The sequence below is a fragment of the Patagioenas fasciata genome, chromosome 13 (genome assembly GCF_037038585.1).
Source record: "Patagioenas fasciata isolate bPatFas1 chromosome 13, bPatFas1.hap1, whole genome shotgun sequence".
In the NCBI taxonomy this organism is placed as follows: Eukaryota; Metazoa; Chordata; class Aves; order Columbiformes; family Columbidae; genus Patagioenas; species Patagioenas fasciata.
This window is the reverse complement of record NC_092532.1, coordinates 12,806,126-12,833,422: the sequence shown is the minus strand read 5'-3', so window position 1 is coordinate 12,833,422 and position 27,297 is coordinate 12,806,126. Positions and strand designations below refer to the sequence as shown.

The following is a 27,297-nucleotide window of genomic DNA, read 5'->3' as shown; positions in this document are numbered from 1 at the left end:
CAAGATTTCTTCCCCATGTTTTCAAACAAATAGTAACCTAATACCTGTGAAAAAAATATATTAGCTAAGTGCATTGAGCTAGCTATTGAAAGGAAAAAAATATACCCTTTTGTCAGAACCCAAGGTAGCCTCTGCAGAAAGCACAAAATGAGTGAAAACGCAGGGTAGTCTCCGCTCTACTAACAAGCAGTTGTTGCATGTGTGTTGAGTCAGTGCTGTTTGCTTTATTTGCTCAGTACGGCTCTCATGCTCCACCCTTCTGGGTTTGTCTGGGTTTTTTTTTTTCCCCCAGCTTTTGCAATCTGACAGAGGCGGGTGAAAGCAAATTGAGGGAAAAGACATTGCCCTGAAGAGAAGCTGGAGAACAGCCCTGGAGCTCTGTCTGCACTAGGTAAAGGACAGCCCACCATGCCTCTTGCTTTAACCAAAAAACATCCCCCCAAACCCTGGAGATACAGTGGTGGTTGAACTGATTTTCCAGGTAAGCCTTTTGTTTTTTTTTAAAAAAACCCCAGCGTCTTGGTAGCTGAGTGCTCCTAACCAGGAAGTTAAATCCCTTTGAAGCCAAAACACAGTGAAGCGTGGTGTAGCGGCAGAGCAGGGACACTCAGCCGCTGGCAGAGGCCACCGGTGGAATAGTTACGCTGGGGCTTTTATGTATTTATCAGCCTCAAGCAGATTGGGCATTTGTGCCATCTGACTTATTTCAGATACCACTGTTAAGAGTCTCCTGAACACCCACGAGAGATGGAAAGACAGAAAACTCCACACTAATGGTTTTCCCTTTAAGTAAAAGTTACTATATGTATTTTGCCTGCAGTGGCAAAGTGAAAGAAAGGGGAAAAAAACCTCCAGTCGCTGGTGATGCTGATTTAAAGTTCCCCACAGCAAGAGCCAAGTTTCTGCCAAGTCTTCAAAAATGAATAAGAGTTGTAGTTCTGGGGCTTTGGGAACAAGCCAAAAGCTGATCAGAGAATCGCCAGAATTATAACCTGATGCTCTTAATCTGATGTGGGCTCATTCAGACCTGACTGTTGGATGTTGGAGATGTGGTGGTGGCCATGAAGCAATAGTTACAGAGCTCAGTAACACTTCTATCCTAAAGGTTCAGAAATGTGGTTTAACCAAAGTGGGGACACTCTCTGCCTCTGCCAGGATGTTACACCAAATGGAAATTTTGCATTTTCATTGCTTTGTTGGTATACTGAAAGCACCTTTCAAAAATTCCCATACAACTTGGTGTGTGCCATTTTTGTCAGGTTGGGCTTTTTCTTATGATTTTTTCCTTAAGAATTGTGCAGCGGAATTTGAGAACATTTTGGGACCTCTCGTGTCAATAATCTGAGCAACATCACTCTGTACTCAGAGATGTCAGAAATTTAGCGGTGCCTGGGGAGAAATAACAAAAGTATTTGGCTACATCAAAATCCCTTTCTGGTTTCCTTACCGCCAGGGGCTGGGAGGTCTCGAGCTGCTTTTTTCTGTCCTAAAAAAAACCCTTCTGCACTCCAGGTCGTGTCTGCTACTGCCAGCATGGAGTGCAAGAGCAGGCGAGACTGGCTTGTGCCAGGCTGCCTAAATAACACATATCATAGCAGATATATTTCAGATTAAGTTGCAGATGAGGCTCTGGATTGCTCTGCAAGAGAGGAAGGGTTTGCTTTCTGCTCCTGCTTCGCTGAGTCAAACCACAAGTAAAGCAGTTCAGATCTGGAGAGTCTCAGTTCCTGTAATTTCTAGCAGGGAAACAGTGCTGCTACTGTTTTCGTTCCTTCCTACAGAGATTTGTAGCTTTGCTGGGCAGGAACTCTCTGCTGAAATGTGCTTAGCACAGCTGGAGCCTCTCGTCACAGCTGTAAAAGAAACAATTAAAAATAACATTTGTGCTCATCAGCAGTGTCCCATTGGCTTCCCTCAGCGCTAATACTCACGCTCAGCTGCCTTTAATAGGGCTATTAGTCAAATCCCGCTCCTCTTCTGAGCAGGCTGCCCATACTGATGAGCACCCTGTTAGAAGGGATGGGGAAGATCTGTCTGTCACATCTGACAAAATCTATTATTTTTATTCCACCCTTCTCTCAGAGGCAGCATGGACATCAAGGAGTATTTCACCAGGATTTCTTACCAGGGCTCCTATGATAAACCAGACTTGGCTACCTTGACGGATATATTCCAGCACCACATCCGAGCGGTCCCCTTTGAAAACCTCAGCATCCACTGTGGGGAGGGCATTGAGCTGGACCTGGAAGTGACTTACAACAAGATAGTGAGGAAGAAACGTGGGGGCTGGTGTATGGAAACAACTACATTTTGGCCTGGGTCTTGAAAACCCTTGGCTACGATGTCACCCTTCTGGGATCAAGAGTTTATGTCCCCGAGTACGGTGCGTATGCAGATGAAATGGACCATTTGCTGCTAAAAGTGGTGCTTGACGACAAACCGTACATTGTGGATGGTGGGTTTGGGATGGTCTACCAAATGTGGGAGCCCATGGAGCTGATTTCGGGGAAAGAGCAGCTGCAGACTCCTGGGGTCTTTCGCTTCCTGGAGGAGAGCGGGGTCTGGTACCTGGAGAAGGTGAAAAGGAAGCAGTGGGTTGTCAACCATAGTGACTCCACTTCCCATAATGAGGAAAAAGAAGTTTGCCGTCAGATTTATCTCTTTACCCTTCAGCCACGAGACATAGAAGAGTTCAGAGCCTGCAACGCCCACCTGCAGACGGCGCCGAACTCGCTGTTTGTGACAAAGTCTTTCTGCAGCCTGCAGACCCCCGACGGCGTCCGGGCTCTGGTGGGGTGGAAACTCACTGAGACGAAGTACAATTATAAGGATAATATGGATCTGGTAGAAATGAGGAACCTTGCAGATGAAGAAATAGAGAACACACTAAAAGAGAAATTCAATATAACGCTAGACAAGAAATTAGTACCTGTCAATAGAAGCAGGTTGTGTATGTTTTAACTCACTGCCTGAATTATAATTCAATCCAGTGGCATTACTTGCAATCCTTCCCCCTATTTCTGACAAGCATCTAAAGGTTTTCTCTTTCTATCTATACTGGTGTAAGGCAGAACATACTAGCATGATGCTGGAAAAGAAATTGATTTTCAGAACTGCTCCTGCATCTGTTTTTGGTTTGGGTACAAATAATTTCTTCCTAACTCAGTCAAATCACTCTCCTTCTGTTTGTGCTTAGCTGGAAGCAGACTCTGCCCATTCCCTACTCCTTTCATCTCTTAAAAGCTTTTCCAAATGCACCTGGAGTAGCAGGGCTGAGTGATGGAGCTGTATGGCTCTTCGTTACTTTGTGCTGCCATCTGGGGAAAATCATACCCACCTCTTAAATGAATACCATATTATTTTTGAATTTAATAGACAGAAAAACAAAGACATCCAGTGCCAAGTTTGCTCCCGTTAAGCCATAAGCCTGTGCTTTTTGCTCTTGTGTTCACAACACCCTCTCACATGACAGTCGGACAGTCCCACACCTGTGTTGCACTGTGTGAATACTTACAGACTGGCTATTCATGGCCTAAAACTGATGATGAAGAATATTAACAGACAATTCTGTCTTGTTTCAGACTGGGCACAATTCCCATTCTCTGACATAACCAAACACCAGTATTTCTTTAAACTAAAAGCATCTCCCTTGCACTTTGTTTGCTGCCACCCAGCAGCTCACAGCTGGGAATACATCGTCCTCTCACAAGACTCTGCTCCAAGTGTTATCGCACATTAATTATTGTGGCTGAACTCAAACACATGCGCCGAATTATTTTTCTGAAATGTATCTCTTCTACTGAGGCTGTGTTTGAAGTGATACTAATTATATTGATACAAGGAGAAATGATGAATCTTAATCAGATACCTAAAGGCTAAGATTTTTAGTATGAGAAATTACTCAAATGTAATCACTTTGCCCTTTGAGATGATGCTTGATGTTCCTTTATGTACAAATTATGGAAACATTACAACTATGCACTTAAGTAAATTATAGAAGTGGATTACAATTAAAAAAAAATCAAGAATTGTGAAGTAGAAACATTCAGCTGTTTTTTTTTTTCCCCAAATTACAACATGTATCCCCAAAGTAAGATATTTTATTAATCACTGCAGTTGTCCTGATTATTTGTGTATGCTAATATTTTCCAGCTAGGGCTTTTAAAAATACAGTAAATCACTGACCCTTTTTTATTTGTTATGCAATATGTGCAGCTTTCTATAACAGGCTCTTTATAGTTAATAAAAGCCATTCTGCATGTTTTTGATTTAGTTCATAGAGACAGGGCGAGTTTCCTAAATCCCTGTCTTCCCGAACACATCCATATGTGCTTGGCTACCTGTGTGCAACAGTCCTTGTAGCCCATGATGCTGCCCCCATCCTATGGGGAAATGAAGTGTTAACGATTGATTGGATAGTTGACTGCAGAAGAAAAAGGGGCTTCTTACAGTGTGGACCAGCAGCTTTCAACAGAGATGTTCAGGAGAAACAGTCCCAGGATCTGGCTTGTTTGCAAGGTATGTCCTTTGGTCCCCACATTAATGGAACAGATGAAGGAGGTAAACTCTGTGTGTTGGGATGGAGGTAAAAGCCCAACCAGGTCTCGCAGAGGTGTGGGGCAGGAGAAGGTCCATGGCAGAGCCAAGAAACTCCATCATTTCTGGGAACAGACATGGGAAACACCTGGAAAGGGCTTTCTACACACATACCAATACAAATAAACCAATAAACCACCAGAATATAAATTATTATGAAAGAAGAAATCCTTTCCCTTCTTTTCCTGTTCTGCTGGAGAATAATGCTGTCCCTGGCAGGCAGAAAAGGCAGCCTGGCCCTTTAAGAGCAGCAGCTCCCGGTGCAACAACTCCTGGGAACTTCGGAGCAAAGCAGAAAGGAAGGTCCGAACCTCGCTGCGGGAGAGGTAAGCGCTGGGTGTCTGATCTTTAACTTATCTCGCAGCCGTGGATTGGACCCTATGGCAAAACCCACCCTTGTGGGGCTGTGTACTGTGTGCTTAGCACTGGAGTCACATTAGCAAAGTATATTAGCGAAGTATAAAGTACAGCAACCCCGCGGCTGTGCGTGAGTTGCATTTCGCTGCAAGGACATTGTACGAGTCCAAAGACCAAGTGCTCGAAACTTAAAATAACCCCTTTTTGCTGAGCTAGAGTATGTAAGAACCCAGCTGCTGCCTCGCAGTGTAGCTTAACATCAATTGGTACAGGCGTGTGCAACAGGATCCAACCTTGGAAGCCTCTCATGAATTTTAGCGAAGAACTGTTCCTAATACTCAGCCTAATTATGACAGGACACAGCTCTCCCCAGGGATGCTGGCAGACAGGCAGAACTAATGTCTGAGTCTCGCTGCCCACCAAGCTGCTCCTGGGAATGTGCACGAATACGGGAGAAAGCTCGGCTGCTGACACAGCAGAATTAAACAAGGCTGAGATCGGGACTGAGGCTTAAGATCCTTGGCAAGCCGGTTTTGGAACGTGACCTGTCCCCTGGGCGAGGGCTCACTCGCCACCTCAACCCCGTCACTGACGCGGTGGGAACGGTTGTGATGAGATGAAAAGCTGCCTGTGGGAAGCGAGGGAGTAAACGCTGGTTTACGTGACCGCTGCCTATCTACGTTCCCCAACGCCCATGATTTTGTACTGCAGCTTTACTATACCTAACCCTCTTTAAGTATTCAGCGAGATCAGAGCCCATTTTGTCAGCCACCACGAGGCTGTCTCTGCTGTAGAGATTTTAAATTGATGCGGCCACACAAGAGCCAGCTGGGGAAACTGAGGCATGGGCTGTGAATTTCCAAAAATACATTTTCCCAAGGCCACACTGCTAGCACCCTATGGCTGCTGTAAAGGCAGCTGTTGATGGGGAGGTTGCTCATGACTGGAAGGGGGTTGCTGCTCATACACTGCACTTTTGCTGGGGCAGTGAGGGCACCCAGACCCAGCAGACAGGTTATAGAGAGGCCACCAGGTCTTGTGCTGCTGGCCCAATACAGAGACTGATTGGTTTTTGCTTGAACGCCAAGTGGATCAGACCAACCAGGCTAACAGAGTCTCTTGGGCCCCTTGTGGTCACAGAGGTTCAGATGGACACCATCTCAGGGAAAAGGTGTTTCTATCTGGCTACACAAAATGGCTAAAAGTGAGAACAGAAAGAAAAATGCAGCAGAGTATCACAGGATGAGCTTACCAGTGTACACGTGTGCTGTCTGTTGGGGAGGGAATGGCTTTCTACAACCAGCGTTTCCAAGGAGATCCTGCCAGAGATGAGCGCCCTTGTCCTAAAAAAGGGAGAGAAAAAACCCATATAATGCAGTATGAAAGACAAATTACTTCTTTTTTCATGTAGCCTCTTCGGGTCCTTTTGAAGTGTAAATGTCTATTTCTTATTTCCTTATTGGGTTAGTCCTCCATTTTCCTGCATTTTCCTATGGTTTTGCATCAGCCAGTCTGAAACCTTTTACCACTGCAGATCAGGAGCAATGCAACTACGTCAAATGAGTTCTGCTGCCATCAAAATTGGGGCTAAAGCCTAGAGATTAGGTCATCTGATGTTCTCACCTGCTGGGTGGGTGTATTTCTACTGACATATTTGAGATGGGATTTTCAGAAGGTTCCAGCACTCGCTTGAGCACTGGCATGGACATCGGGTCAAACTGCTGGTCGCTCCTGGGGAGCAGCTGGACCAAAGCTGAGAATAGTTGCTGGAAGATAATCTCTCCCATCTCATCTACATCAGGTGATATTTGGAAAATCCTCCCAGGGAACATGCGACCGATTTCAAGGAGCAAGAAATCCTGAGAGCTTTTGGAAATTAATACAGTCCTTAGCAGATTGTGAATTGTTCCAGAAAACCAATAGCCTTGTGTGGAAAAAAAGCCAAATTTAAATTAAAGGTGAAAGAAACCCTTGCAGATACCACATGAGTCAGGGGATTAGAAGTGGTGTAGGGAACCTTTTGCATCTTGGCCACGCAGCCAGCACCAGTGACAGTCTCTTTCTGCAAATGAAAAAGGATTAGAGACAAGAAGACACAAAATATATCTGATAATTTGAGCTGAAACTAAGGCTTGATTTGGTTTGTAGAAGAAACCAAAAGCTGATGAATACAACTTGAATGTATTCTAAGTAATTATCGATTCCTCTTGGGTTAGAAAAATTAAGTTCCTTCCTTTCAACACCCAGGGTCAAAGCTGTGTCTGAACTCCCCAGGCAAACGAAAGAGATTAAGAAAACAACAATTTACTTCACGTGGAAGCCTGTCTAACACAGTGACACACTGAGATGTTAATCCCACTTAGCTGAAGCCATGAATGTAAAAACCTTCCAGTTAAACTACCTGTTGGATAAGTAAAGAATTGCTTACTTGTTACAGTAAAAGAAACAGTAAGAAATTGCCATGACTTTTATGCTGGTTTGGTCTAGCAGCTTTTCAGCTGTTGTTTGTCAGCTTTATAAATTTTTTGTCACGCGGGCCCGTCATCTATGGCCAGAGATTCCGTTGTGCCACGTGCCGTGTCTTCCCATAGGAAAGACATCCACCTGGCTTGAAGGAAACATCCGAGAGAGAAAACATTGTCACCTGCTCCTATCCTCATCTCTTTTTTAAGAAATACAGATGACACAGACAGGTCGAGCCTGTATTCGTCTCCTATCAAGGGCACAGGTTTCTTCAAAATCCTCAATAAAGTGGCCTAGGCTACATTTACAGGCTGTTTAACCTGTGCTACAGAAATAGGAGTAAACCTCTTGAGAGTTGCATGTCAGTAACTGGCTATTTTTCTGCTCACACAGGCAAAATGGACATTCAAGAGTATTTCGCAAGAATTTCTTACAACGAGTCCCATAAGGATGCAGACTTGCAAACCTTAACACTCATCTTCCAGCACCACATCTGGGCAATTCCATTTGAAAACCTCAGCATGCATTGTGGGGAGACCATCAAACTTGATTTACAGTCTATTTACAATAAGATTGTGAGAAAGAAACGTGGTGGGTGGTGCATGGAAACCAACTACCTTTTATTTTGGGCCTTGCAAGAATTAGGGTATGATGTCTGTATTCTTGGAGGAGAGAGTTATGAACCAGCAGAGAAGGCATACAAAGCTGGGATAAATCACATCCTCCTGAAGGTGGTGATCAAGGGAAATTCCTACATAGCAGATGCTGGTTTTGGTGGTCCTTACCAGACGTGGCAGCCGCTGATGTTGATTTCTGGGAAAGATCAACCTCAGATCCCTGGCATCTTCCGCTTCACAGAAGACAACGGCACCTGGTACTTCGAGAAAGTCAAAAGAAAGCATTATATTCCCGAGCCAAGTGTCCCTCTCACTGATACTCCAGAACTGGGGAGTATCAGAAAAATATATATGTTCACTCTCGAGCCACGAGATATAAATGACTTTCAAGAGCTAAACACATACCTACAAGTGACTCCAGATAACTTACTTCAGAAGAAGTCAATCTGCACTCTCCAGACCACTGAAGGGCTTTACGCCTTAGTTGGATGGACCTTCACTGAGATGAAGTATAAGTACACGGAGGACCTGGACCTGGTGCAGTTCACAACTCTTACAGATGAAGAGGTTGAGAAGACACTGAAAGACAAATTCAACATAGTGCTGGAGAACAAACTTGTACCAATAAATGTTCGCAGTTTGCCACCTAATATAGTGGATATGATCCAGTTCTAACTCTGTGCTAGATAGATCTTTAAATATCCAATATTAAAAGTTTTAAAATTAACAATAGCATTAATCTGATTCTGAAGTTGATCTAGTCAGATGAATGCAAAGCTTGGTAAATTCAAGTACATTGCTGATCAACTGCATATACCGATTGCATACTTTTTCTTAGGCGTCTCCTTCTTTAGAAACAGAGACATCTTACTACCTCTAATTTGCTCATATGGAAATTGCTTTTTGACTCCGTAACATTTTGTTCCACCTCTCTGGATCTCATTTTATTTCAGATATATTTTGTGGCAAAGGAGAACAAAACTATACAGGAGGAGAAGCTGTGTTACCTTTTTACACAAAAAACCTCTAACCTTTTTGGTATTTTTTCCAATCTTATATCTTAGCAGAGCTTTACAAATTATTCACTTCCTTTAAGAGTCTGAAATAGAAAGTTGAGCTGAATTTGGCTTTCAAAGACTTCATAAGAAAAAGAAAGGTTAAGACTTTCTCAAACCACTATTAGGTGCTGATTAGCTTATGATGAAATAAGTTGAAAGATTTGAGTCCTATTCCCTTACCAGAAATTTACTTAAAGTGAGTTATTTGTGCAGAGGCATTTAAATTCCCCAGAGCTTTCTAATTTTGAGGGTCCAGGTTTTCCAAGTCTGATTTTTCTGTGTCTCTGAAACTGAAACAAAATCAATAGAAGCTGACACGATTCAACAGTTCTTAAAAAATCAGGCTTTTGGTATCAAAAATGGAAACAATCAAGGTTAGATCTATCTTTCCAAACTATAAGCTAAACTTTTGAGGCCTAACCTTCCTGTGTTGTCTAGCGGCCATGACACTATTATAGATAAAACTCTTTATATTTATTACAAACAGTATTCTGAACAAAATTTACCTTAAGTAAGTAAAACTGCAGATGTGGAAGGAAACACTGTGAAGTTGGGACATTCCACCAGTGTTGTTTCACAGCATGTTATACAGAACACAAAATCCTTTTACCTTTATGATACCTGTGGCAGGGGCTGTATGGGATGTGTCATGAAAGAAGGTGAAGAAAAATCCATCGTTGGCTAAGGAAAGACTTGGACACTTGTGTTTGTCAGCCACAGACTCACAGGGCACCTGATGTGCCTAAAACTCAGGTGCTTTCCCAGATGCAGCACAGTGGCTCTTTGCCTTACCAAAAGGGATCTCTGACTTTCCACCTCCGTCAAATGAAGAGCAGATAGGCTTGATGGGGAGAGAATTAAATGAACAGCCCTGCAACACTTTGAAGATAAAGACGACCAAGTGTTAGGAAATGCATTACTTTGTGCACACAAATATTTGTCACAGTATTTGTTAGGTGTGGCAGCTCCAAAATATTGACCTGCAGCAGCGGAAGCTTTGAGTAGTTCAAAAAAGTTCCTTTGTGGCAAACAAGGGTCACTTGGTGCATCTGTGGAGTGTGGGAGCAGCCAGCCTGCAATACCCTGGCAAGTCAGTGCACCCACAAGGAAGCAGATAACTGTCATAAAGTGCAGGCTTGCAAAATAACAATCATTTAATTTTAAAAGGTTATGATGCCATTTGCAACTGTCTGCTGTAATTATTTTACAAAGAAAACAAGCTCAGTGTAGTCTTAACCAGGGGAAAACACAAACATCTACTAATAGAGAAGAAACAAAGTTTAATTTGCTCATGGATCAGTGAAGTCCAAAAATGTGCATTCATTTTGAGTGGACTCTGGCCTTTCTTGGCATTTAAGATTCATGAGTAAGGGCCAGCAGACCTCAGAGAGGAAGCCAAGACTCAGGATTTGTGTCCACTCCTCGCTGTTCTGACTGCAGTCCCAGGAATAAGCAACCCAGAAGCTGAACACATCCATAAATGCATAAGGCTATTTTAAGAGGTAAGTTTATTTTCTTAAAATTTCTCCCCCAAAATCCAAGCAACAAACCTGGTTTAGTTATGGTGGTAAAGGTCATGGGCAATAGCATAAGCAGTATTGTCTTTAGGAAAAACATTATAAAAATGTGTGGATATAGAGCTAAATTATCACCTGCTACACATGGGCTCTTAAAGAGGGCAAAACAAGGATACTGCAATTTCAATTCTCCTGTCTTTCTGCACCTCAGGAGGAGATTCTCTTGGCTACGAGAGAGAAGTTTTTGTTCAGATACAATGGTAGAAATTTAGAACTACAGCCTCTTGTTGGAAGTTATTGTTTTAGATTTCTAACATTATTTTAAAACATTGCAAAGAGAAAGGAAGGGAAAAACAAATAAATCTAATAATCAATGGATTCTGCTTAATGGTAATGAAATAACTGTCCTTTATAAACAACCTAAAAAACCCCCAAATTACAAACTGTGTTTCATGTGCTGAAGTATCAGGATAAAAGCAGACAGATAATGTAATTAACAGTGGAATTGCTGATAGTATGTATAGTCCTGGTAAGGAAAATTTTTGTATGAGCACCTTCATTTGCACATTTAGAAATAGTTCTTCAAAGTTCTTCTGCTGATGTTTCTTTCTGCATAAATCATTGCCACATTTGTGGGACTCCCTTTTCAGTATCCAGCTTTTCATCTGCTCTGCTCACAATTCAGAAGAACAGTAGCTTTCATCTCATCCAGTCAGGATCTAAAGCTGATCAATCATATTACAGAGCTGCAGAGAGAAATTACAAATAATATAACTCAAGAACCAGCTTTATGCTGGTGTGAGCTATTTAGCATTCACAATTTGAGCGGGTAGGATGGGATAGGCTTGGATTCTGCAAATCAAAAGAAGAAAGTGCCAGAAGGCTTATGTTCTACTTAACAAATGTTACATTGACAATATCCTCCAACAATACACTTAAATATCACTGGAAGCTGAATTCCTTTCTGTAGAAGATAACACGCAGATTTTGATGGGGCTCTCCATTCACTTTGGACAGTTACTTCTATACCATGCATATGCACATCATGAATCTGTCACTGAAAATTGTCTTGAGAAATTCTAGTTTGCAGTAAACATCCAGCAGTTCACTGCTGAATTTATCTGAATACAGTAGTCTTCCTGAGTCGCTAATATTAAGTGCCTAAACCTCAGCTTACTGTGTGCACAAAAGATTTCCAAGTAGCTTTGGGGCTTGTCAAGAAGCTAAATATTTGCAGTAACTCTAGGCTGCTGAAATGCTTAGGGCTTTCTTTGCAAAGGTTCTAGCCTTTAAAACATTTTGTGCCCAGCTCCATGCCCAAGCAGATGATCTACAGGTAGACCTGATACATCTATCAGATACCTACAGAGCATCCAGCTCATAACGGTGGCCAGCTGTCCTGGTTTTGTTAAAAAACAAGTTTCTCTTTTAGTGAATTTTGCCTGTCAGCTAAAGCCTTCGTATTAGCTGCATTTTCCTGGAGAACCCAACACATGTTTTGGTAAACCTAGCAATGGAATGCAAACTTATTGATAAGCACAGATGGACATCTTGTGAGAGGGGCAACAAGAAACTGGTGACCGAGAGACTGACCAATGGTGTATAACATTCCATTCACGTGAATACTTCATATAAAAGTGGGAGATCACGAGGATCTCGTCCCTTTTCCTTCCCTTTTCCTCATGGCCGACATTAGGAGAGGACCTTGCTGGTCGGAAAGAGCAATTCACTTACTGTCACACAAATCGGTGGCAGACTCATGAAAGGAACGTGTGAATCCTCAAATTATCGTCCCTCCAACGAGCAGGTGACACTGCTTCCCCCACTGACACCCCTTTGACCCAACAGTGCCTTTAGACTGGTTTTCTTGGACCCTCCTGAACACTCCCTAGCATGTGTTCTTACATTTCTTCTTAACCCCAATGCAAATACAGCAAATCCCCATTTTGCAGCCACCGCAGACCAAGCTGAAATTGCAGCAGGTGTTTGCCACAGGGATGACTCTGAGACAAAAAGCAAACCCCCATGTGCACTGCTCTTCTTTGCTCAGGGAACCATTCGATATGAATAGCTGTTTCCTTTAAAAGCTGCTCAGATGAGGTTCAGTAGATTAAAGTATCTTCGCTGACAGCAGCCTGGGTAGTTTTTCACAGCATTGTAAATCATTGATGTAAGAAACAAAACCAAAATGCACTTCCTTCCTTTACAGGAGACATGAACCTTGAAGAGTATTTTGCAAGAACTGGCTATAAAGGTTCCCTTGAAAAACAAGATTTGGAAACCTTAACTGATATATTCCAGCACCACATCCGTGCTGTTCCCTTTGAAAACCTCAGCATCCATTGCGGGGAGAAAATTACTTTGGATTTGGAGCACGTTTATAACAAAATCGTGCGGAGGAAGCGGGGTGGCTGGTGCATGGAAAACAACCAGCTGCTGGGCTGGGTCCTGAAACACCTGGGCTACGACACCAGCTTTCTGGGAGCGTATGTGTTCAATCCACATCAGAATGCATACGCCAGCATCATGACCCACCTCGTTGTGAAGGTCGTTATTGATGGCAAAGCCTATATTGTTGATGGAGGCTTTGGTGTATCCTATCAGATGTGGCAACCGATGGAGCTCGTGTCGGGGAAAGACCAGCCCCAGGCTCCTGGTGTCTTTCGCTTCACGGAAAAAAACGCCATCTGGTACCTTGAGAAAATGAGACGGAAACAATATATCCCCAATCAAAATTTCTCCAATTCTGACCTTCTGGAGAAAAAAGAGTGTCGGAAAGTTTACATGTTCAGTCTTGAGCCACGGACAGTGGAAGATTTCTCTTTCCAGTGCACGTACCTTCAGACCTCTCCAGATTCCCTCTTTACAAAGAAATCCATCTGCACCCTCCAGACCACCGATGGCTTTAGAGCGCTAATTGGGTGGACACTTACTGAGACCACATACAACTACAAGGAAAATATGGATCTGGTGGAATTTGTAACTGTTCAAGATGAAGAGGTGGAAAAAACCCTCAAAGAGAAATTCGACATAACCTTAGATAGAAAACTTGTCCCAATTAACATCAAAGGATTTTACACAATCTAGATGACCAGAAAAAAACTACAATAATGCCATGTATGTACGGTACCTTCCACTGTCTGTAAGATTATGGGATTCTTTTGCAGGCAACTGAAGAAGAAATAGATTAATACTAATTTAAAGTGAATTTCACTCCAGGAAAAATCAGGAATTTAAGACTCTTCAGCCAGGTAGATAGAATTATTTGCTGTGAGATGACTGCAGTTCCATTTTTTGTGCAAATGTATTATCTGATTTGAATCTGGATATAAGCTTGGGTAATAAATATGCCTAGGGAATTTTGGAGTGCCTATAGCACATGAGTATGGATTATTAATTGTGGGACGCTGCCAACACGTTTTCTATGGTTATTATAGGGAGAAAAGTAATCTATGAGCATTTAGACAATGAAGTACACGTTTAAAACTTCATTTTCCACAAGATCTAACCACTTGCAGCTCATCTCATTTCTCTACCTTTAATATAAGTAAAACAATGTCATCTTCAAAAGGAGCATTAGGAGGCGTAATTCTTTTACCGTCAGCCTTAGATAAAAAAATAGTACAAAATGAAAATTATCATCATGTGCATCCCTTTTGTCATTGCTGCAGAAAATTGCCCAAAGTGATTTTTGGTATGTACGTAATTTCAGGTGACGCAAATTGTATATCTTGCAGCATTACTGTGGCTGATGGGCTCTACAGAGATATGTACGAGCTTTGCTTCTGATAAGTAACCATCCTATAAAGGGTGAATGGTGCTTCAACAACACAACTGGCTTAGATTTACTTCTACCCCAAAAGGAGTGGAATTTTTGTATTTTTAGCAGTGCAAGTTATTTGTATAACAAAGGTAGAACAATGAAGCTAACTCCACTATACTCTTAATTTTGCCCTCTTTGTGTATAGTAAATACAGGAGCCCATACAGCTATCCTGAGTACCACTTAGCACAGGAGCTTTATGAGTTCATTCATCTGTATGAAAGTGAAAAAAAACCAAGGAGCCAACCAAATCTAAGACAATCCCTTTCTTTAGAATTATTTCACAATCACATTTCCCCATTTTTTTTTCCTCATAAAGCCCAAACAAGGAATGCACTGAGAAAAGGGAAATAGTCTTGAATGCATCAAAAAAATAGCAGTAACTTTAGAAAAACAGCCTTTCTCCCCAGTCTATCATAATCCTGAGTATCGGTCAAATGTTGATTCCTCCCACTGTAGTGTACCTTTTTGCTCAAACACATACTCTGATCATAAATCTCACAAATTAACTTTAAGTGTATACCTGAAAATAAATAAAGGAAAATAAAAATACAAAGAGTTGCTCTAAGTACAGCCTCTCCCCACAGCTGCCTGACTCCTGCACACATCATTTGAGGAGTAAATGACGTCTGGTCAATCACGCTATTGAGCTGCTGGCCAACCCTTCCCACCGCAAAGTTTTTAAACCAAACAGGCCAATATTGAACAAAATTTGACAGCGGCGTTGGAGGTGGTAAGTTCTTACAGGCTCATGGAAAAGGAGCTGGTAGGCTGAGGAAGATGATCTTGGTGTCGCTTCCTGTGCTGGGCTCAGTGGCCTGGAGCTCTGGGCTGGCCGTGGCATGTGCCAAATCTTCCCCGATCACCAACCCTGGTGGCAGCTGGTGGCCTGGGTCCATTGCACTTGCACAGGGGTGAGTAACCAATGGGCAACCAGGAGGTGATGTGGCACACGGAAAGATCTTACTGAGGCAGGAACGGAGTTTTTCTATAAATAATGGAACCAAGGACTTTGTTCTCTAATTTGTGTTCATATTATTCTCTCATACTAAGGTCCCTTTATGAGTTTTTACCCCTTTCTAGATGATTGATCAAACCGAGGTATTCCTGAGACCCCCAAGGAACATTATGAGCTTTGAACCACGCACCACCTCCATTCTGGCTGACAGAAATTCCCGTCTGCATTCACCCAGGTCACCAAACCATACTGTTCTCTGCAATGAACTAGCTGTTTTGTGGTGCTGCTGCCTCTTGGCTCCGAGACAGCCATTAACACTGCTTATTTTACCTCCATATTTCTCACCAGATGTTCCTGCTGTTGCTCCCAGGTTAATCACTCAGGTTATGGTGTGCAAAGGTTTCTAGGACACAGGTCTACAGATTCCTATCAGCATTTTTAGCTGTGGCTGCAATGACCAGGCTCCACCTTCTACTATTCAGTTACTAAAAATCTACAGAGCTGCCAACAACTGAAGCTTCACCCTCTCCCTGACTCCACCTGTTGGTAAAGACTCTCTGAGCTGGATTTTTCCTCTCAATGTGAGCATTATAACCAGGTCCTCATTGTGCAGCATCAAATCAAAAGAGGGAATGTCAACACATACAGCTCAGGAACAGTTTCACAGTTTGACTAAACCTCCCCCAAAACTGATGAAAGCAGGTTATTGAGGTGTGAATGCCAGAGCCAAAAGGCCTCAAAGGTTTGAGATGGTATAAAACTAAACAAACCTGAACAAATCCAGAGGCCTCAAGCTGGGGTTCCATCAGCAAGGCATTATTGTACAGGGAGGTGCTCTCTCAGACTGAAAAGAAACAACCAAGTCTTTAAAGCATCAGCTCTCTGAGAAACTTGTGTTCATGTGCAGAAGGGAAACGCAGGATATTTGACACCCTTCACCACCACTGCGCTTCATTAATGCTCTGAGAAAGGTTTAACAAGAGTCTGAGCTCTTGTGCAGTTTTAGTTGTTGACTGTTGTTAAAATGAAGCAGAACAAAAGTTTATAACCCCCCACCCAGGACTTGTATAATTCCAAACAGGATTTACAAGTATGGTATTCCAATTAACAGAAAGATGAGACAATTTCTTTTTAAGTCTGAATGCTGGATTAAGTCCCAGAATCCCATCCCAGCTGCCCATTGTACACACACATGCACTGCCCAATGGCAGCAACGGCCATGCGCTATTGTAGAATTGTATAGTGGAGTGTCTTACTAGAAAACAAGACGAAACAGTAGATTTAGTTTAGATATAAGGAAGAAATTCTTCCCCACAAGGGTGATGAGTCCCTGGCACAGGCTGCCCAGACACACTGTGGATGCCCCATCCCTGGAGTGTTCCAGGTCAGGCTGGATGGGCTCTGAGCAGCCTGGTCCAGTGAAAAGTGTCCCTGCCAGGGCAAGGGGGTGGAACCAGCTGATCTCGAAAGTCCTTTCTAAACAAAACCATTCTATGATTCTGTGAAACACGATTCAAACTCCACAGCACCACTGAACATCCTCACCCCTCCCCAAAGAATCAAAGTCTAATCAGCTCATGCATTACTAAAGGGAGGATACACGATAGCTCACTTCAGCTGAACTCTGGTCTTGGGCTTTTTAAGATCCAATACTAAGCAGAATAAAAGTAACAAAATGAGAAACATCAGCAAGAAATATGAAGTTGTTCCATAGTTTCCAACATCAGCAGTTATTACAGAAATACACACTGTCAGCTAGTCAAAGGGAAAGACAAAACTTCACCTGACAAGAGACTTGCTTAATCTTAACACTGCAAGTTGACAGTGAGCATGAACTACAACACACATTTATTCCCTTTAATAGGTACCTTAATGTAACAGGCACAATCACTTTTTATGTTTGCTAACTCTTTACCCATTAAATTTTTGCAGGTAGCCATTTTCTTTATCGAAAATGTTTCCTACTTACCCAACTTGCTTTTCTTGAAGAAGAAATGCTTTTCCTTCAGAAATGTGACCACGTGGGAAAGTTCTACAGCTTAGGAAGCTGCACATGAAAATGCATCTGCATTTGAGACCGTGTCAGAGCCAAGAAAGCTTGAATTAATGTGGGTTTGCATTAAGAATATTTCACTGCTACACTTAACACCTCTGTCAGCAGTAGTTCAAGCACAGATTTTTGTACAGCAGAATGTTTCCACCCTGGCTAGGAAGCTAGAGCCAGACTTAAAATACATACATAGATATATACATGTATTTATAAGGGTGGAAATACAGACGAGTATTCTAAAAGATCCCATCATAAAATGCCTGCTTGCCACTTTGGGCACTTAAAGTACATTTAAATAAATCATTTAGGGCTGATTTTAATTTTGTCTTGCTCATAATACTGCACTATGAACAATGCTTTTAAAGATGCATTTTACAAACTCCCGTGAACTGTGCTAAAAACTAGCAGTTGGTCTTACTGCAGCATTTCAATAGCTCACCTACCCACCAGGCAATTGTGAACAGCAGAGCACCCAGATTTGAAGACAATAAACCAAATCTACCATTTCATCATAGTTGGTGTTGGGTATGATTAGGAAACACAAGAACCACCCTTTTCGCCCTCCCAAATTCCAAAATCATGGATTTTTTAGAAAGTTCATCCAAGCTCTTACCAACCACACACCATGCCACTCACATTTCCAGCCATCCCTCCGGAAACGTCATGAAATTAAGAACCAACATACGGTAGAACACCCTTTAACTGTGCAAAATTACTCCCCCTTGGGTTGAACAGAACTCTGCAAAGCAAGAGAGCAGAACTCTGCAAAGCAAGAGAGCAGGACTCTGCAAAGCAAGAGCTCTCTGCATAGAGCCTTGGCAAAGAAAGACTTCACCCAAGCCACTAATAGTTATCAAAATTACTCAAAAGCTCCTTTACGTGGCACCACTTGAACATTCTTCAGTCCAGTCCCTCAGGGTGTGCAACTGTGGTGACATCTGGTTATTGGGAGTTCACTAGAACACACCTTCCCCCCTCAATGACCCAGTGGAGCTACGCAGAAATGTTCTCTCCATTGAAGAAATGTGTTCAGATGGAAGCAAGAAAGAATAATGGGATATAATCTGAGTTTTTCTTGTGATGACCAACAATAAATCATTTCTTAGCTCAGGTCACATCTTCCATGGGAATAAAAATGTCTTGCCATCATTAACTTCTTTTCAGCTAGCAATAATATATGATCGGTTTTAAGTAATTGAACCAGTAGCATTTAATTAGCTCTGAAAAACTATCTCAGATCATGAATCACAGACTTTCAACCTGTATGAGGTCTCCTTCCTAGGTTAAAAGTATATTTCTCTTTCCATGTGTGATCCATCTTGAATGTCTAATGAGGTGCTCTTGATATATGGATTATAGTTCATATATCCCATGCAAAATACCACAGACACCCAGTCTCTTTCTTTATATAACAGAGTTTCATGTCTTGCGTCACTCAGTTGTTAAAAAAAGAAGAAAAATAAAAGCCTCATGTGTCCATGACAGAATAGCCACCACTTGCTTCAATTTAACAAATTCCTCTTTCTCCAGAGAGTCACTATTAAGGATGAGTAACTGAGACATCCAGCTGGGGAAAGGAAGGAATAGAAAGAAATATTTCTTGTTGGAAGGCATTACTTCAGACGGTTCCATTGCATGCTAAACAGGATCACTTCTTCTACCAAATGGTGTTAAATGTCATTGTTTAGATTAAATTACCTAAACCACAATCATTGACCACAAAAAATAATTTTTTATTTGGCTTTCAAATATGTTTCTGAAGCCATTATTATGCTCTTATGACAAGACCTAGATAATTATAAGATTGGATTTTTTTTCTGAAAGAGACAAGATTGACAAACTTCTTTAGGAATCTGCTCAAGCGTCTAACTGTAAATGTTGCCCAATATCTGGCTTGCTCTATAAAAAAAAAGTTTTATTACAAACCCATCTATTTTTAAATAAGCTTTATTAAAAAAAAGTCAAGATTTATATCTCTGTTCTTTTCCATCTTATTTTCACCACAGTAAAAAAAAAAAAAAAAAAAAAGATAAATGCTTCTGTTGACTTTTTTCAATTAGAAGACAGCAAAGGTTTTCATTTTCATAATAAAAAATACAATGAAAGCCAAACTGCCTTACTGGATTGGACAAAGCTCATCTCTACTCCAAATAGTGCTTTCAGATGTTATCATAAATTCTAAATAATGTCGCTCTCAATTGCATGTGACACTCCATCTAGTTATGCGCAACATTTAAAAAGGCTGATGGGATTAGTGCCCCACACATTAAAAGCTGCTGAGAGAGGAAAGGATGTATGACATCCATTATATACACATCCACTTCGAAAAATGTTTGTTGTGTGGATGGTGGAAATTTCAATGAGAACAGACTCAGATTTACAAATCTATCATTCACGTTAAATAGCAAAAACTCCCAACCATCTCCAGTTTGTGGTACTATATTTGGTAGATAACATTTCTATTAGTTCCAGTTGTACAGTTGACATTAATCTTGAGGTTTTAGGAACTTTTTCTTAGCTTTTTTGCTAGGTATTGTGTTACTATTCACATCCTCTTCAACTTCATCCCGGAGTACACGCTGGTCTCTTTTTCTCAAGAATTTCTTCCCTATTGTTCCTACTAATGTTTCATATCTGTAAAGATAATTAAAAAATTGCAGCTTTTACTAAAATGAGAGAAAACTTCATTGGAGCAAATAATAAATTTAATAAATAATTTAAGTATTGTAAAAAAAATGGTCATCAGAGGCTTAAGAAATACAGTACTACACGATCACTTATTACATTATATTCATTCTGATAGGTTTGTTAGCAACCTGGAACAAGGAGGGAAGACCTGGATATCAAAGGGCAGAAAACCCCTACAAGGTATTTTACCCCGCAAAGTGATGAAGATTCCACCAAATGCACACCAGAATTCCTGGAAAATCAGTTCTGTGAAGTATCATTTCTGGGGTTTTTTTGTTCTTTTGTTTGCTTTCAGGGTTTATTTTCCCCACATATAATGCAGTAACATATCACATTCCTGCCTAATATCGATTATGTCATAAAATATAACTTACCTTCTGGCCATTTCTTCATCTGACACATCAGCTTCCATTTTATCATCTTCTTCAATTTCTTCTTCCTTACATTTAGAGTTCATTTGGACCATTAACTTCTGAAAATGAAGTAAGAAATAGCTTAAACATGAAGCCCTGACACAATGGCAACTATGCTGCAATTCACAGGTTGGAGAAATGCATAAAAGAGTCAAATTTAGTAATTATTTGCTGTTCCCAGTCAGCCTAGAGAATACTGTTACAAAAACTTATGGAAAAAAGGCAATGTGCCTGCCTCTTGCTAAGCTGAGCTTAGAGTTTGCCTTTGGGAAAAGAGGCAACACAGAGACAGGGTTTTCAGTGAATGGCGCTATTCAAGGGCACAGCAGATATCTTCGAGAGACCAGAGAATTAGAACCTAATTAATTTTTCATTGTGATGTTAGCACATAGCCCTTGAAATGGTTTTGTTAAGAAGGAAAAATGTCTGCAAGGATTTACAATAAACTACAGGTAAAAACCATGATGCAGTAATATGCCAAGTCACAATGAGAGCAAGTTCAAAATAATGAAAAAAAATCCCCTTGCCGAGCCTTTCGTGTACCTCTTGGTCTTTACACCTTCATCCTCTTGCTTCAGTTTGGTGGTAACCTTTTTATTACCATCTCCATACAGTTCTGTCACCGTGAATCATGGCAGAAAGGAATGAAAGACTCTCTTACCCAGATTTTTTCCTCTGGAACTTTAAGACCTTACTTATACAAGTTACTATTGAATAAATACGGTTGATTGTTTGTAGGATTGGACTCTAAATTAAATGGCAGGAGCAAAAGTGAGCTATTGTTTTGGTGAGCAGCATGTGGGCCAGTTTCCTCACTTCAGGGAGGGAAAATCTGCAGGAGTCATGCAATTACTGATCATCGACACAAGGAGATGAAAAGCTTCTATTTACCAGATGCAGCATTGATCAACATTTTGGTTCGAATCACAGTTTCCTGTACGCAGGAGGATGAAAGGCCAAACAGCATGCAGTGTGAACACTCAGATCCCCATCCCAAGGGCTTCAATCCTGACCCAAGATCAGCTCAAAACAGAACATTTAAACAGTACCTCAATTTCTGGATTGAATCCTTTGAAGGACATTCTGCCATAAAGTAGATCCTCACATGGCATAAAGCTCCTCTCTTCTATTATGAAGCTCCTGCATGAAACCCCAAACCCAGCATTTGTCAAATGGCATGCTTTAAAATAATCAAATTAAATTAATGCAAAAAGCATTTGCTGTCTTCGCCCCGCACAAATAAACAAAACCATTGTGTATTTCGAACCATCAACCACTTTCTGAAGCTTAATTGCTCTGATAAATCTTTCAATACAAGGAGCTTGGAGTACAAAGGAATACTTTTTGCCAGTAAAGCTGTGCCAGTTCCACAAGCAAAATTAGCTCTCCTGACAAAAAGCATTCTTTGCTGGTATGATTCCACCTACATTAATGCTTGTGCCAGAATAAAAATACCACATAAATATCACTCTCCAGGTGGCATTACTATACCAGCAAAAGCTTCTAATTAATTTTTCATTGTGATGTTAGACCTGGCATTAGTTGAGTCTGTCAGGATATAAAACACTGTGTAATTCTCTGTTCAGCAGAGAAAGATTTCCCCTTTCTCCCTCCTTTTTTCCTCTTTTAATGAGCATGGAGCGAGAAAAGAAACATGACCCTGAGGTGTTCATAATATACGCGTTAGATAAAAGTACTTCCGTGAATCATTCCATCTTTCTTTTCCTCACACCTCTTCATCTCCCATGTAAAACAAATTCCTACAATCATAGGAAGTTAGGCTGAAGAGACCAAGCTCGCTCTCCTGCCTCAAGGTAGGATCAGTTAAACATGGACCACGAACAGCAGAGTTCCATCTAACCTGTCCTCAAAAGGCTTCCAATGATGAAGAACGCAGAGTCTTCCTAGACAACCTATTCCAGTGCTTCAATAGCCTTTTTAGGTTAGAAAAATTCTCCTAATGTCCAGCTTGAACCTTCCTTGCTGTAACTGAAGCTCAAATACCTTTTAGTCATATCCACCAACAGTAATGGAAAATAATTTATCAATGGACTTTTTCAGCTAGTCAATTCCCTGGATCCCAGCTTTTAAAAAATAATATGTGTTCTGCCTCAATAGAATTTTTGTCCTTTTTTGAAAGGACAAAAATCAAGCAACTTTAAAAGTAGTTCTCTTTTAGTTAAAACGCCTTTCTAAATAGCAGGACTGGACATTTTCTTCCTTATGAGCTAAACTCTCTTTTACTTTTGCCATTATCTCTCCTATTTCAAAAACAGGATTTGAAGTGAGTTGGACTCAAGAAGACAGAAGTGTCCTGAATGGACCTAACTGTGTGACTGGAGCTGAATTTACTAACAAAAGGTTTCAAGCTTCTTTTTTCAAATGAAGGGAAAAAGCAGCAATGAATGAATTAGTCCCTGCCTGAAAGAAATTAATTACATGCATCTAGAAGAAACTGTGAGTGAAAGAAAACAACACACATAATAAAAGAAAGTAGGTTAAACTGCACTAAGCAACCTTGAGAACATCCCTCAAAATAAATAAGAAAATAATCTGTAATGTCAGTCTGTCACTACTTTTGCTTCTGTTAATTGGTTATTAATAATACTTCTTTTATAGGAAAAGAAAATTGTATCATATTCCCACTCCACAACAATCCAATGATGATAAGAAGTACAAAAGGGGACACAAGCTTACTCTTTCTCCTTTAGATCAGGTAAATCAAGATACCAGTGTTCTTCACTAATTATCTTCTTTTCTTCCTCTTCTAGTTGTTTTTTAGTTTGTGAATCCAAACCCCTTTGCATGAACTAAAAATAAAGACACAAACAAACAGCTTCAGTTTTTTGCATCATTAGTACGTGCTGAACATGTGATAATTACAGGATGACAATCGTCAACTACATAATACTTAACAGTTGATAAAAAGTAAATGCTTTTTCTGATTTTTCTCTGGGTTTGGTCCAAGTTTGGGCAAACAGGCAATGGAAAAGCAAACTGCTGATCACAACCATCTACTGGAAATCAGTCAGCTACATCTGCACTTCCATACAAAGAGACAGTCCTAAAAAAGGGTTAAAAAAAAAAAAAAAAAGTAACTTTAGTATCCAGCTGTGGTAGAGGAAGAAGTTTCCAGCTCCTACCTTCTGGTGGATGACCCACCAAAGTTCCAGCTAATCGTCCCCGATACAAGGAGGTTCCTGTAAATTGATTTCTTGGTGATAACTTTTGGTAGAGGATGGGAACAGGCAGATATGGACAGTAATGTCTCACAGTTGGGAGGAAAAGAGGACATGTGTCATGGGCTACGATGACAAACTGCTGTGAACGCAAAAATACAGACTGGATATGTATAAAACATCCCTTTCCATTTCTCTCCAGTCAGATGCCCGAAACGAATGACAATTTTAAGTATCAACAATGTTAACCCATTTCACCAAACACACTAGAAAAAAACAGAACTCTTCATAAGAATCCTCATATTCTCGCATCCCTCAGAGCTGAGACCTTGCTTACAGTCTACGGAAAGCATTTCAATAACTGAATCTGTCAGAGATTTACATTTATATCAACGTAGTTCCCAGCTAGCAGCAAATCTACCAGTACAGCTTATACCTGTACAAAAATTACTTTTTATTGAAGCATAACTCCATGTGCAACACTGCAGAGGAATCTTCTATCGATCAACTAATTTTACCCCTCTTGTTTAACACAGCATCATTTTCGCGTTTAGATAAACCTGCAGGCTGACAGGTAATGTGCCAGTGGGGAACACCAGCAGAGACTGGGACACGCAGCTTATATGGGCTTGGTTGGGGATAAAGCCCAATAATGCATCACAAAAAACCTGCCTTACTGAACTTACTTAAAATATACAGGTAATATAGATGTGTGATATATATGTATTATATACACCTCCACACCTTTTCAGTTTGTACAAAACATCCAAGCAAACCAAACTCTGAAGCAAACACCAATAAAGGGCCAGTGTCTCATTTTCCATTTTTATTGCTATTTGCATCCATTTGCACAAGATCTTTAATGAAAGAAAAATTGACTTTTGTTTTCTGAGTCAACCCAAAATATGTAAAAGCTTTCCAATTAAAATTACAGTATCTTCTTGAGGAAAATAAGGGAATCTATCATGTGGAAAACCATATTGCTCAAGAAAATTGGTTAGCCAGACAGAAATCTCAATAGGAGAGATTCTGCTACAAGCATCCAATTAAATAATCATTTCAAAATACATTTTAAAGATTATGTTCCTAAAGATTACTACAGGAATAACTAGATAAAAAATATGTGATCATATTTATCTAGAATGTAAACACACACGGATGAATTAAAAATAAACTCATTGTGGTAGGTAGAGTATGTAAGTCAGTAACTAAGTAGTTATTTGGATTAGTTTCCCCAAGCAATGAGACCTGGATCAAATGATGAAAGATCAAAAGCACGAGACATCCTTCAGCATCAAGAGATGAGCACACGTGGCCCAGCACTTAACTCTTAATAGTCTTCACAAGGCAACGCTGACCACACATCATGTTTGGGTGCCACTTTACCCACCCACTGAATCCCTAATACACCTTATCAGTACCTGCAGAAGCAGCTGCTAAAGGATTAATTAAAACATTTGTAAACAATAATCTGCAGAAGGAAAAAACTAAGTGCAAGATGTGTGTATGACCTTTTCAAAACCTACTCATCTCTTCAAAGCTGGTTACTACTGCCCGGAGGCAAACCTGCAAATGTCACAGAAGCACATCCACAGGCTGGTTCTCCACAGCCTTCCAAGGAAAGAAGTCTAAGGACCGGCTTTTGAAATCTCCAGAGGGTTAATACACTGGCAGAAAACAGGAGCAGAAACTTCACTTTAAAAGAGAGTATTACATAAAATTAAGAAAAAATAACGATGTTGCAATCCAGGTTACAGGAGTCTTACTCTGCCATACACTGCTGGGTAACCAAGCTCAGCATCTCCTTCCTTTTGAAAGTGAAGCAAGACGTGTTCTGTTCCCTCTGTGCACGTGTTTTAGTCTTTCATTAGCAGGATTTGTTACCTGGGGTAAATATTCCACCATCTGTAGCAGAGTACGCTTTACGTGAAAGACTGAAGTCAGCTAAACTTTTAGTCGGTGTCTGAAATATAGCCCCATAAAAATACATTGGTAAAAAATGGTTAAATAAAACACCAAAAGCAAGAAGCCACAAAAGCCCTGTCATATTAAGTTGTAAAAATTTAGAGAATATTATTTTTTTTTTTAATCAATGGCAACTCAGCTTTTACTGGTTGTTTTCCAGCAAGAAAGAGCCATCAATCACAGGAGAACGTACTCTACTGAATTAGGTGTTGTAGTACATGACGTGAAGCAGAATCCATTAGCCAGTAAGCGGAGACTAATTTCACATTGGACTTGACATGAGATTCACAATTCCAAGGTAATGGGCACGTCACGATGTCACCAACAGCTCTTGCATTTATGAGCTGAGAAAGTCAGTTAATACTGCCATTCAGGTTGGGTATGTTATTAGACATCAGTGTGGATAGACAAAAAAACAGACACAGTAAAACAAACAAACAAACAACAACTGTTTTTTTCCCCAAGACTAAAAGCCCCTGAAGTAAGACAAACAACACTGATACTTTAACGTCAATGTATGCGTGGTGGGGAAAGAAGTCTTATCATTTTTATTCACAATAAGCAACCTAACTGCAGAGAAACCAAGTGGAACGTAAAGATTCTAAAATGGTGCCCAAAGTTGGCTCTTTCTCGGGTAAGACTTTTGCTGCAATCACGAAGCTGCTTTCCTGGATCAAACCCTCCAGCACCCTGCAGTTTATAACTCCCTGAGGCCTCTTGCCAGTGATTAACCAGCACCATAATGGGTGACAACTCTGGGATCGCTTCTTGCTGGAAAAGTTGGAAGAGAACGGCCCAGAAAGCTGCAGGCCTGAGCAAAAGGCCAACCGAAGCTGAAGATAAACAGATACATATTGTAAAACGTGAGGCAGGAGACACTCGTGTGTCAGAGCAGGACAGACGCTGCCTGGCCAGGTGTAGACAGGGGAAATGCCCCACACCAGGCCAGGTGTGTGGATAAACAAAAAAACAGACACAATAAAACCAACCAAACAAGAGATGGTTTGTCCGGGAGACCCCCCCGGCTCACAGCGCCGCTCGGCCACCACAGCCCGGGGCCGGCGGCGGCTCCATCCTCCCGCCCCGAGGCCGCCTCTCGGCTCCGGGCCCGCGGCGGGCAGCTCCCCGGCAGCAGCACCACCGGGCCCGGCCGCCCTCTCCTCGCTCCACCGCGGACGGGGCCTTCCCCCCCCTCCTTCCTTGCGCCGCTCCCGGGGCCCCGCAGCCGCCCCCACCTGACCTTCATGCGCAGCAGGTTCTTGGACAGCTTGGTCTTCACCTCCCCGGCCATGGCGGCCGGCGCTGCCCGCAGGCCTCACTGGATCCCCGCGCTTGCGTAGCGCCGCGGCCGCGCACGCGGGAGGAGGAGCGGGAGTGGGCGGCCGCGCAGCTCCACCCTCCGCGTCCGGGGCGCGGCCGTAGGGGCAGGCCGCTCCACACACCCCGGAGGAACAGCGGGGAGAGCGAGAGCGGTGAGCAATGGTTGGTGTAAAAACATAAAAAAGAAAAAAAAAAAAAGGAAAAAAAACCCCAACAAACAACAACAAAACCCAACAAAACAGAAAAACAAGAAACAACCAAACAAAACCAAAAGACAACAAAAAACCACGCCTC

At 41.5% G+C, this 27,297-nt stretch overlaps 4 protein-coding genes and 1 long non-coding RNA gene across 7 annotated transcripts; 3 read left to right on the top strand and 2 right to left on the bottom strand.

Annotated features, from left to right (window-relative positions):
• The first annotated feature begins 300 nt into the window (after positions 1-300).
• Positions 301-4,042, top strand: LOC136107321 (arylamine N-acetyltransferase, pineal gland isozyme NAT-3-like). Its single transcript, XM_065848296.2, is given in 3 exon segments — positions 301-481; positions 2,083-2,297; positions 2,300-4,042. Coding segments are annotated over 2 exon segments (870 nt in total). The 5' UTR covers positions 301-481; positions 2,083-2,089; the 3' UTR covers positions 2,962-4,042.
• Positions 4,043-4,076: 34 nt separating this feature from the next.
• On the bottom strand, positions 4,077-11,336 carry LOC139829027 (uncharacterized). Of its 2 annotated transcripts, XR_011741203.1 has the most exons (6): positions 11,163-11,336; positions 9,702-9,970; positions 8,464-8,612; positions 8,202-8,293; positions 6,206-6,296; positions 4,077-4,661 (listed from the first exon to the last, which is right to left on the bottom strand). It is a non-coding gene; the product is annotated as an uncharacterized lncRNA (long non-coding RNA). The 2 variants fall into 2 exon arrangements; XR_011741204.1 differs by lacking the exons at positions 9,702-9,970; positions 11,163-11,336 and adding an exon at positions 9,272-9,347.
• On the top strand, positions 4,847-9,283 carry LOC136107298 (arylamine N-acetyltransferase, liver isozyme-like). The gene is made up of 2 exons (XM_065848262.2): positions 4,847-4,922; positions 7,810-9,283. The coding sequence occupies exon 2, from the start codon at positions 7,815-7,817 to the stop codon at positions 8,706-8,708; it is 894 nt and encodes a 297-aa protein (XP_065704334.1). The 5' UTR covers positions 4,847-4,922; positions 7,810-7,814; the 3' UTR covers positions 8,709-9,283.
• LOC136107297 (arylamine N-acetyltransferase, pineal gland isozyme NAT-10) lies at positions 10,448-14,986 on the top strand. Its single transcript, XM_065848261.2, has 2 exons — positions 10,448-10,593; positions 12,818-14,986. Exons 1-2 carry the CDS (start codon positions 10,572-10,574, stop codon positions 13,693-13,695), a joined length of 900 nt encoding a protein of 299 aa, XP_065704333.1. The 5' UTR covers positions 10,448-10,571; the 3' UTR covers positions 13,696-14,986.
• Positions 14,987-19,369: 4,383 nt separating this feature from the next.
• MPHOSPH6 (M-phase phosphoprotein 6) lies at positions 19,370-27,076 on the bottom strand. Of its 2 annotated transcripts, none has more exons than XM_065848446.2 (5): positions 26,924-27,076; positions 23,237-23,349; positions 21,589-21,679; positions 20,501-20,598; positions 19,370-20,072 (listed from the first exon to the last, which is right to left on the bottom strand). In XM_065848446.2, exons 1-5 carry the CDS (start codon positions 26,972-26,974, stop codon positions 19,925-19,927), a joined length of 501 nt encoding a protein of 166 aa, XP_065704518.1. In that variant the 5' UTR covers positions 26,975-27,076; the 3' UTR covers positions 19,370-19,924. The 2 variants fall into 2 exon arrangements, with proteins under 2 accessions (XP_065704518.1, XP_071670278.1); XM_071814177.1 differs by having other exon boundaries at positions 26,919-27,046.
• Positions 27,077-27,297: the final 221 nt, after the last annotated feature.